The sequence below is a fragment of the Tachypleus tridentatus genome, chromosome 13 (genome assembly GCF_004210375.1).
Source record: "Tachypleus tridentatus isolate NWPU-2018 chromosome 13, ASM421037v1, whole genome shotgun sequence".
Taxonomy (NCBI): domain Eukaryota; kingdom Metazoa; phylum Arthropoda; class Merostomata; order Xiphosura; family Limulidae; genus Tachypleus; species Tachypleus tridentatus.
In genome coordinates this window covers 193,992,390-194,004,622 of record NC_134837.1, presented here as the reverse complement: position 1 = coordinate 194,004,622, position 12,233 = coordinate 193,992,390, and the positions used below count along the sequence as shown (strand labels likewise).

General features: G+C 32.7%; 1 protein-coding gene across 4 annotated transcripts in view; it reads left to right on the top strand.

Moving 5' to 3' along the window:
* Window positions 1-12,233, top strand: part of LOC143240043 (band 4.1-like protein 3) — a 49,490-nt gene that overhangs the window by 18,834 nt on the left and 18,423 nt on the right. For 3 of the 4 annotated variants that reach the window (XM_076481829.1, XM_076481828.1, XM_076481831.1), the window contains exons 8-11: window positions 3,499-3,739; window positions 5,770-5,867; window positions 6,663-6,844; window positions 10,392-10,585. In XM_076481829.1, the coding sequence (XP_076337944.1) occupies window positions 3,499-3,739; window positions 5,770-5,867; window positions 6,663-6,844; window positions 10,392-10,585 (715 nt within the window). The remainder of the gene's footprint in view (window positions 1-3,498; window positions 3,740-5,769; window positions 5,868-6,662; window positions 6,845-10,391; window positions 10,586-12,233) is intronic. The other variant, XM_076481830.1, reaches the window with a different exon arrangement.

The following is a 12,233-nucleotide window of genomic DNA, read 5'->3' as shown; positions in this document are numbered from 1 at the left end:
ATAGCCTTGTTAGAAGTAGCTTGGGATAACATTAATTTTATTTCATCAATTACATTTTCATGCTCTTACTTTTTTTTTTGTTTTGGTGCAAAGCAAAACGTGTGCTAAGTTAGTTCAATGTCATTAGGTGATATTATGGGTGTATGAATGTGTGCCTGTGAGTTAATGTGCCTGTGTGAATGTGTATGTGTCTGCAACTGTATGTATGTGTGTACTAGTAAGTAGTGAGTATGTGAGTGCACGTGCATGTACGTATGCTTGTGTGTCTGTTTAGCTGTGATTAAATGTGTGTGCTCGCTGTCGACACGCGAGTCACATGTCCGTTGCTGATTGGTGGATGACGAATCGCGCGACTGGCCACGCTCCCTTCCCTCCCAATACTTACCCCATCATTACTCTACCTGCACCCCCACAAGTAGTAAGTGTAAGATCTACAGTTGCCAAAGCGTTCATTATTCAACATTTTTATTTTATTTTAACAAGGAGATAAGTAAGCAGTAGAGGTGAGTTGTGTCCATGGCTAAACGGCACAGATACTCAGAATGCTACCTCAACATTGGCTTCACCACTGTGCTTGCCAACGACGGCATTGAGAAACCACAGTGTGTTTTGAAACATCCAGAACACGCAAAGAAGGGTTTGGATTTCTTCAAACGGCATGAACGGTGTCTTAAAAGCCAAAGAATCAATAGAAGTGGGTCATTTTAGCAGCAGAGTGCAGCCGTAGTGGAAGCTTCATATGAGATTGCATTCGAAATTGCTAAACAAAAAAAGCCTCACACGATTGGAGAAACACTTTTTAAACCCTGCATGATGAAAGCAGTAAATCTTATTCTTGGAGAAGCCAGTGCAAAGAAGATGCAGCAAGTATCCCTGTCAAATAATACTATACAGAGGCTCATTTCTAAAATGTCTATGGATGTGAAGGAACAGGTTTTGACTGAAATCAAGGGTTCCCCTTTGTTCTCCTTTCAGCTCGACGAGTCAACAGATGTAAGTTCATGTTCTCAGTTGCTTGTCTTCGTGAGATACATTAATTCAGATGACGTCAAAGACGAATTCTTATTCTGCAGTGCACTTGAAACCACAACAAAAGCTGATGATGTCATGGAAAAAGTTTCAACTTTTTTTCAAGACGAACATCTTCAATGGGAAAATGTGTGTGGGGTTTGTACGGATGGGGCACCGGCTATGCTGGGATCGAAATCAGAATTCCAGTCGAGAGTGAAGAAGCTAGCACCTCAAGCAAAGGGCATACACTGCATGATTCACCGATATGCTCGCCAGTAAGACTCTCCCTGCCTCTCTGCAGGAAGTGCTTGAATCTGTAATCAAAATTGTAAATTATGTGAAGACTCAAGTACTCAACACTCGCCTATTCAAAGAACTATGCAAAGACATGAATGCTGACCACGAAGTTTTTCTCTTCTACACAGCAGTACGTTGGTTGTCGAAAGGAAACGTTATTAATCTTGTCTTTTGAAATGAAAGATGAAATAAAGCTATTCCTGGAGACTCAAGAAAGGAAAGATCTTGTAGCTCACTTGAAGATGAAGCATGGAATAAAAGGGTTATGCATCCTAGCCGACATTTTGACCAGCTGAACAAGCTCAATTTGAAGCTTCAAGGAAGGAAACACATGTTCTCCTTCTTCAAGATAGTCTTCGGGCCTTTGTTTCCAAACTGCAGAACTGGCATCGGAAAACCAATCTTGGAAACATCACTTTGTTTGAAAAACTTTGTGGAGTGACGGATGAGTCTCAGATCCAACTGGATCAGTTCCTCAAGGATGAGATTACCGAACATCTTCAGTCTCTAGAAAAGGAAGTCGAGTGTTACTTCCCTGAGCTATCACAGGAACAGGAGGCCCTGGTAAGGAACCCATTTTGTACTGAACTTGATGTATCCAGCATCCCAGATGATATCCAAGATGAATTTCTGGATCTGAGGAACTACTCTTCAGCTCGTGATCTCTTCAAGGTGAAATCCGTGACTCAGTTCTGGTGCGCTATGTATCAGTCATACTCCAAAGTCAGCATGATAGCTTTACGTGTCCTTGTTCCATTTGCTTCTACCTACTTGTGTGAGGCAGGATTTTCCACTCTTGTCAATATCAAAACAAAGAATAGGAACAGATTGGATGTTGGAGATGACATGAGATTGGCTCTCGCAAACGCTCGGCCATGAATTTCAAAGCTTGCTGCTGAAATGCAACATCAGGCATCTCACTAGCTGGGTTGGATAGTAGTTCAAACCTATGTTAATATTATTTTAAGAAATATATGTTCTTTTTGTGAATTCAGGTTGGACCAATGTGGTTTAATTTGCTAATAAATAATTACAGAATTTTTTAATATTTTTTTTAGATGTTTCTTTCCCTCTCCTTCACAGAAAATAAAATAAAAATTAAGCTGCTGATAGTAAGCCCTAAGTAGGAGGTCACATGGGTTTCAAACTTTTAGGTAAGCGGTCGCAAGTGCCAAAAGGTTGGGAACCCCTGGTTTAGAGCAAGCTGTAACATAAAGGTGACAACTTCGCTGCTGCTTAAAATAGAGTAAATACAGTCTGCTTGTTCATAATAATGTTGAGGATATGTGAGATCATAATGTTGGGAAATATATCTTTGGTATATATTTCACACACTTTCATACTCTGTATTACATTGTTAGAATTTGTATTTATCAACTAGTAAGTTCTCTGCTTTATAATATTAGTGTGATTTGTGTTTATCAGAATCACAAGTTGATGTCATGTACTGCAATTGCAAATAACTTAAAACTGAGGTAAATGATATACATTTATTTCACTTCTTAATTAAAATTATGTATCCAATTTATGATGTGTGCTAACAAAATTGATTCAGTTCTTTTAATACAAAGATATTTGAATATACAAACAATGCTACAATTCAGTAAGTTATTGCTTCTTATTAATACACCAACTGTAACAAAGCAATAATATAGGAGTGAAAAGTTTCTAGAAATTTTTACTTACACAACAGTATAGACCAATACAATAGTGTTTATGTACACAGATTGATTCTTACACTCAAGAAACTTCTACAACTTTAGTAAATAGGCAGGAATTTCACTATGCAAATTTAATTGTTTAAGTTATGTACATTTTTAAAGTTAAATGTAGCTTAAATATCAGTATTAAACTCATCGCAATGATGAAAATTGTAATGGATACATTTGTATTTGTTCCTTGCATTAGTTGATAATTATAACTTTGTTTGACATTCAGTTTTTTTTGGACATCTTGTTTATCCAGAGATATTACATTTGTATAGTTTCCCATGTGTGGTAAAATAATTTATGAATCCACCTTTATAGTTATAGTGTATGTTTATGGTCGAAATAGTACTAAATTATTTAAGCTTCACATGCTGCATTCTAACAGTTTAAAATAATTTGATTCTTGCAGAAGAGACTTTTATTATGCCTGAATTATTTTCATCCTCATGAGTATTATAATAAGTAGTTAATTATTTTTCAGAGGACAGTCACCTGCAGATGCTGAATTACATTATCTTGAAAATGCTAAAAAACTAGCAATGTATGGGGTAGACCTTCATCAAGCCAAAGATTCAGAAGGTGTGGATATATTAGTAGGAGTATGTTCTTCAGGCCTGCTGATTTACAGAGATCGTCTTCGAATTAATCGATTTGCATGGCCAAAGATCCTAAAGATTTCTTACAAACGTAACAATTTTTACATCAAGATTAGACCTGGAGAGGTAATGTATGGTTTCATTAGGTGAAGTTTATTAAACAAGTACGTGAACTTGTGCTTAACATGTCGTTCAGTTGTTTTCTTAATGGATCCATTTCTTAATATGTATCCAAAAACAAAACCAACATTGTTGAGAACCTGGTTGAAGATTAGCTTGTATTTTGTTAGTGACACAAGATTTAAGGTTTTGTTGTTACTTGAAATACCTAAAATAAAAAAAACATTAAAGATATTTAGTGAGATGAATAATATTTTGGTGATTAAGCAAAACTGGGAAGAAGAAACTGAGAATCCCAATCTCACAGTTTTTGCACCTGCTGGCTGATGGGAAGTTTTTAAAATGCAAAAGTATTCTGTGCCTTCAAAGTACTAAGTGTTATATGGGAACTTAGGCTTTACCTTGGTTATCATTGGATAGATCTACTCTTTCTGTTTTTGGAGACCTGATGTTTTCGGATATGGAATTTTAACACTGATTTCTGTAATATAAAGGTTGTATGGCCTTGCACAGTGAAATATACATTGAATCAATTAAATATACTTTTTGTTATTTGTAAAATTTTCTTATTTTCCTTGATTCCTTGTATATAAAATTCATAATTATGTAAAAATTAGATATGAAATGCTTGCTTATTCTGAAGGTGATAACTTAGTGTAGTGCTAACAATTCTTATCAACCCACTTTGGTTATTGATACACAGTGTTGTCATAAAGGTGTTCTTGTCTTTGGGTATAGGTTTTATTTATTCATGTACTTTAGTTCTTTTTTGCTTAGTAAAACTTCTTAAGATTATCAAGACCTACAGCTACATCTAGCCTTGCTTGTTAGTTTTTACCTTTCTCTATTACAAATAGTTGTTGAATATGATCTGATCAGACACATTTTATAGTTTGAATTTGCAGTTTGCACTTGGTCGTTTATATGGAAAATGTTACTTGTGATCAAAACTGGTTTAACCCTCCTGTTGGTTGGGTTTGTTTTAACCAAACACTGGTTTTGTAACTTTATGATACAATTAAATATATATTTATAAGTACAGTTTACATTAATTTGCTTTTTTTTTCTTAATTTGTCCTTGAGAACCTGTAAGAATATACATTTTTATGTTGAAATTTTGAAAGAACTCTTGAAAATAACTTCTTGCAATAATTGAAAATCATTGGGCAGTTAGTGATCTCCTATTGTATCACTGTGATTCATTAGATGCTAGTCTATAAATAGGTGCTTTTCTGTTTCTCACATATAATACTCATAGCTCTTGTTAACCTGAGAAAGAAGTATTAGAAATAGATGTTAGAAGTTGAAGTGCAATCATGTTTAATCTTAGCTCCAATATTTTCATGTAAGAAAAAAAGGTTATTGAAAAGTGTAATTGCTATTTATTGAAATGCCAGTTTGAAACAGGCTTTATAACGTTAGAAGAAATATAAAAGCTGACTATCTGATCTTCCTTGTTCACAGTGATCTATTAACAATGAATGCCTGTTGCTGTTAAAGGAGATGAGAGATAAATTGAGTCATAAAATTAGTATTAAATAGACAAAATGAAAGTTTGGTGGTTCTGAGTTTATATGCGCTGTCATTTGACTGCTTCCAAACAATTTGTTTGATATTGAACAGCATGTAATAACCTTTTTAGTTTCATTAACTTGCTGAAATTGCTATAAATTGAATTTTTTTTAATTAGTTTGGGGCAAATACAACTTATGCTTTTTATGTTAAGAATAATAACTGTTAATATTATTATGCATCAAAGACTAATGTCAATTACATTTTAAAGAAGTAGTGTATTAATAATTGGGTAATAACTAATTTCTTCTACATTATGAATAAATCACATTGCAAAATACCAACATTCACTTGGAAGTATGAGTAATGGGGAATAGTGCATCATTTTCAGTGAAAAACTTAAGTATTTCTAAATCTGTTGTTTTTGAGGATAATATTTCATGTAATTTATTCTAAAATGTAGTTAGTAAATGATCTAATTTATCAAAGTACTCAAAGTGAATATGAAAAACTTTTTTCCACAGTTCGAGCAGTTTGAAAGCACAATAGGGTTTAAACTTGTCAACCACAAAGCTGCTAAACGGTTGTGGAAGGTTTGTGTAGAGCATCATACCTTTTTCAGGTTGGTTGTTTGTTTCTTGTATGATTATCTAACTGATAGCTTTTATTACTAGTTTTGTCCCCTGTCTTATTTCTTAAATTGTTCACCATGGTAGTCAGTTTTACTATCATCTCGGATTTTCATGTGAACGTAGTGTTACAGACACGTCAACCGTAAACACCAGTAATATGGCATTCATCATTATCAACTGATATTTTTGAAAAAGAATACAAGCCTGAAATTATCTTTTTACCAATTTTTCCATAAAGAAGAAAAGAGTTAGTCATTATGTAAAGAAACTATTTTATTAGATTTATTCCTACTTAAGTGGTCAGCTGGAACACATAGTTAAAGGGACAGGAACAAGTTGTATATTCCATGATTGTTCCAGACACAAAGCTTTGAGTAAAATTTCTTATAGAAACCATTAACTAACTTGCATCCAAGATAACTCAGAATAGTAATTCAAAGCAGAAAACTTAGTCAAAGAATTCTAAGTCATGTGTGAAAGAAAGACTACTCAAAAAAACCAGAAGTAATTGTTCTGTTATAAAATTCATAGTTTCTCGCGTTCTGTTTAAAAAAAAGTAATGTTCTTCCAATTTCTGTTTTAGTTTCTCAAATTGGCAATTTAAAAAATTGAAAACTAATTACAAAAGAAATACTTCTGATTTTGGAATAATTGTTATTTCTTGATAGGAAGTCAATATTAGATCTGTTGTGCCATATGCATTGCTGTTTCACTTACACAGTATTAATGTTTGATAATATACCTTATATTAGTTTTTAACTTTCACTGAATTTTTATTTATATAGATTAATGACACCTGAACCTCCCCCAAAACAAAAGCTGTTTGCCCCACGATTTGGATCCAAGTTTCGTTACTCGGGACGGACTCAGTATCAGACTCGTCAGGCTAGTGCACTTATTGATCGACCACCCCCCGACTTTCAAAGAACACTCAGTAACAAACGTTTAACGAGAAGCATGGATAGTGGTGAGAGTTTTACACAAGTTCTTGTATGACGGGAACTATTTCTTTGATGTTAAAATTTACATTTTAAATTTATAGTGTGCAAGAATAATTTAAAAGAAACAGGAAAAGCTGTTGAAAATGTTCATTTGAAGCAAGATGTGGAAACATTTTTAAATGCTTTTTTGTCCAGTTTTATGTGTCCTTTTAAAATAAGATTTATGCTGGATAATGGGGGGTGATACAAAGGATTTTGATTTTTCTCTCACTGCTGAAGTTCAATTCAGACTGTTTAAATCTAAAACCAGATTTTAGTGTTGCTTTCTAATGACAGTGGAAGTGTCTAGATTTGTAATTTGTAAGTATGACAAGTACATCTAGAATACAGAAAAGAAAGCAAGACAAATGCTAAAAATTTGGAAAATGTGCCTTGGTGTAAGAGATGTTTAGAGAAGTACACTTTAGTGTTTACTTTGTGTTAACAATACATCTATCAAACTTGAATTCCTATTTCTGGATGGATCCTGCTTGTTGGGATACTTAACCAACTAGGACTTACTTCGTTGTTTCCACTTGGGAACTTGTATCCTTGTTTTTCATGTTATACTGTACATGCAAAGTTCTTTATTTTCAAGTGATTTTAAAAACATTTCTTCAAAATGAGGGCCAAAGGCTGCCTGAAGGGAGTCATGTTTTAATTTCTTGCACCAACGTACAGTAGTGTTTTCTGCCAATCAGTCATACTAAAATGATATTGCATAGCAAATGCTTAGCTTTTCAATTTATACTGTTGTAATCTCAGTACAGTGCACATGTCATGAATCACAAGAAGAATTATGAACTCTGTAGGCTTCAACACAATATACAGTATGAACTACAAAAGCAAGAAATAAAAATCTGTTACTCTCAAATTTGGTTTCATTTACTTTTTAAACAAAACAATTCAAGAGACCCTGCTTGTTTCATGAAATTTTGAGATGCTGTGGCACTATACTCTTTGACCCTTTAGATATTATTAGTATTATTATCAAACAATTAGCTTTAGGAGTTGAAAGTCAGAAAAATATGAACTCTGTTTGGCAGAACTTTGGGTCACCAGTTGTACAATGATTTTACAGTTGTATTTATTTTGTGAGATCTGCTACTTTTCCTTGTTTTAACTTCGGCACCACGCCTCACCATATCAACTTGACAGCATAATTAAGTAACTATTATTCATTTAGTTGTCTGTTGGTTGAAAGCTTGATGTAGAAACAGACAAACAGTTTTTAAAAACGTAATTCACTTCCCTAGTGACATAGCAGTATTTCTGCAGATTTGCACTGCTAGAAACTGGATTTGACACTTGTGGTGAGAGACCACAGATAGATAGCCCATTGTGTAGCTTCATGCTTACTATCAATCAAGCAAGCAAGCATAATTCAATTCAACAGTTAAGGACATTGTTATAAAGAAATTTTATTGTAAATGTCCACAAAAGTTCAACCAGTTTAAACTTTACGATTTAAATGTGCCTAAATTTGTGTTAGGATTTTTTTAAAATTAACCCTTTAGTAAGGGTTTTTCCTGTTTTTCTAATGCAGAAATGGGGTTTGAATAAAATAACTTTGTAAGCTTTACCTAAGAATTGGTTAAATACTTGAACTTAATGTTTGCTTTTGAGTAATTGTTTAATTCTGTTATCTGTGAAAGTACATTTTGAGAATTTTACAGAAAAAGTAAAAGAAAATGGTGTAATAAAAACTATATTTTTTAGAACTAAATATAGCTAGTAAGATTGGTAAATTAGTGGAATTCTGTACTATTGATAGAATTATTTATAAATTTTTATTATTTCAAAATACACATACAAAAACCTAAAAAGTTTTACATTTTCCACACACACAATTCAGCAAGGCTTAACATGTAAGGTACAGCAAGCCATTACAAACTTCTTAAGTAGAAGTGATTGTTTTCTATTTATTGTGCTATGTTTTAAGAAAAATAATTGAAATTTACAAATTTATTCATAATTGTTAATAACACACACACACCTGTAATGTATTATAACCAACATGTAACTTGTTTACATAAATTTTATTGATAGCATGTTTCAAAAACATGTATAGTTTGTAATAAAACAGTGAATGTAGAAATAATTTTACAGATGAATGAAGTTACTTTTTCAAAATTTGAATGCCTAAGCTCTGACTGCTCATACATTAGCATTTTCAAGTTAAAATAGGAAATGTATAGAGCTGAGTGATTAGTTGAATTTGGGACTTGAAATTGTTGGGTTTGTTAATAATTTACCTGCAATTGAAAATTGTTATCATGAGAAACATTTATTTTTTTAGTTCATTATTTTACATTATTGATGCCTGGAGGTGATCAGTTACATTAAATATAGAATCATGAAATTTTTAGTAGGATGAAGAACTTTGATATTTTAGTAATTTTTGTAATTCCATTTTCAGCATAAACAATTCAGAAATAATTAGCAGTTTCCAGTCCCAGTTAATGGTAGTTATTGCCCAGAATTCTTTAATAAAGAGTGAGAGAAATCTAAAGCCCATGAGCAAGAATATAGTAGGGTTAGTATAATAAACTTAACCACTGTACAGGAAAGACAGTCTGCTGGTTTAAACCAATTAGGTTGTTGTTTATACAGAGATCAGTCTAGGCTGAAACACATGTGCACATACATATAGTACCTTGAATTATGTAATTTGTGGTATTAAAACTGTTGTCATTTCATCTAGACATTGAATAATAATGTTATGAAGAAGGTTACATCTTGGTTCTAATCTGTGATTTATACATAGTATAATTTTATACTCAGAATTAATAATTTTGATTAGTTTAATTAGAACTAAAAAATATTTATATATCTGATGTAGCAATTAGAATGCAAGTAATTAGAAAAAATTTGTTGAAGTGAGGTTTACAGTATTGGTTTTTATATTCTTTGTCTGTGCATACTGATATTTTGATAAACAAAAATTGTAAAACTGTTCTCTTAAAGAACCAGTTCACTGTACATCCAACTGGTTTCATTTGTTACCTAAGTTACTATAAAAGTGATAATGTGGAAGATATTTCTATACAGGTTCCTTTTTTATTTTTCTTCATATTAGAAATAAACAATAAATATGAAATAAACTCACTTGTAGAAGTTGATTCAGTATCTGTGTTAGAAGTAATCTGTAGTGTAGTATTTATAGTGTCTTAGTTTATTTGACTCATGCAATCTGGAGTTGTTTTAGTGTGTTAATGTGTCTACTTATGTATTATGCAGTAAGCTATTTTTATTAACCTTAAATTTCCTCACCTGCCAGCATAGTGAAACTAAAAGTAAATCTGTATATTACATTACAGTTTGATTTTTGCAAATTATTTTACAGTTTATATGTGCTGTAATTTATTCCCCAATGTGTGGGCTAGTGGCATGGTTGATAACGACTGCCCTATATACCTTATAGATTTATTGCTTATATGCATGGCAATGCTTATGTGGTCCTGCAGTGATCCATGCATGTTTATGTTAAGTTTAACCATCCCGACACCCTGTGGTTTGCTTTACGTCCAACAGCTCCAGGTTATGCAAGAAATCGCCCTCCTCCAGAGAAACGACAAGACGAATCCAAACGTCACACTCTTGCAGGTTCCGTGGTGAGAACGCCCACCTCAGAGGACAACAAAGTGAAACCTGCTGTGACACCGGACAGGAGTAGTAAAGAGTTAAGAGATCTAGAAACTGACCCTGATAAGAAACATGAAAGTAGGGTAAGTGAAGAATTGACCCTGAGGGTAAACATCAAACCAGGATAAGTTCATGTTTGTGCAAGCACATGCACGCGCGCACACACATCAACTCTCCTGAATGTCATGTTTCAACAAAATTACAAAGTAATTGTCATTTCACCTGTGTTTGTTATGTGTGTTTTGTACAGGACTGTTCCTATTTTTATATTTTTCTCTGAGAATATTTTACACTTTCTAATATAGTTGAAATCACACACTTTCAGGTGTGTCATGTGTAATATTTTTGTAATACATGTTTCTTTGTCATTATTGTTAGTTTTGAAAGCTTCGGTACAGTAGCAAGGAAATTCCATTTCAGAACTGCCCTATGGATGCTATATAGAATAGTATTTATTGTTTGCAATTTCTAAAAACCTGTACTTTTTTTATCTTTACATTTTTCTATAAAATAATCTTTATAGTATTCAAGAAGGTCAAAAAAGCCTTAAGAACTTGCAAAATAAATCCCTCATTAATCAAGGTAGAGAGGGAAAATTTTCACATGTGAAAGTAAATCATTCTGTAAACCACCTTTCAATACACACACGTGCACAGATTCACTTATGAATTTTAGCAGATGCCTGGTATTTTGTATCTCTGTATTGCTTAACTGTTTTGAGATATTGAGATTGATGACTGCAGATACCTGGTATTTGTTTCACACATATTTGTATATCAATAATCATGCTTTTCTAATGTAATATAAAATTATTTTATTACACCTAAGGTTTTCACAAATACTCAAATGATCAACGTTGTTTATTAAATTCTATTTTAATACCAATCAACAGTCTTAAAAATAAGCCAGCATGTATCAATATCAGTTCACATCATCCTCAGAAGCATTAATTTCAGTTTGCACCTCAGTTTTTCAACTGTCCTTGATAAAATTCCTATTCATAATGTTAATAGGCAAAAATTCAAGGTACTTGTGTAAATATTTTTAAAACTTTAAAATACTCAAATTGATCAAAGATCAATTGGTTTATCACTTCCTTCTATGTTATGCAACACTTAAAGATAAGGATGACCTTTCAGCAATGTTTACAGATTGCAAAGTAACTAAAAAGCTAACAGAATGACCCAGTAGCAGTGTTTAGATTCAAAAATATCTAAAATGTCAGTTTTTACTAACTATAACAATGACAATTAAGCTTTATACAATCACCTTGCAGTAATTGTTAGTTATTAACCCTTTTTCTTCCAACTGGTATTAATTGCAAACCAGTTTATATAATTTATTGTGGCACTAATTCCACAACCTACAATACTACCAACAACAAAGAAGGCCTGGCTGTGGGTTTGCCTCTGTCATTGGTTATCAGTAACCTATATATGGCACATTTAGAGATAATACTCTTGAGTCTGCTGTTTTAAGATCCAGGATTTGATTTGTATTTGTATTATGGCTAGACTTTATGTATGATATTATAAAATTTGTGAACTATCTAAACAAACAACATTCAGCAGTACAATTTGTAATTGAAATCAGATATAAATTTTGTGAGGGTTACCAAGACATTTAATTCATGTTTCACATGAGTTTACAGGGAACCTAGATACTGATAAGTACATTGAATAACAAGACCCCAAAGGTATTAAAAGCGTCATCATAGACTATCTTGTTTTC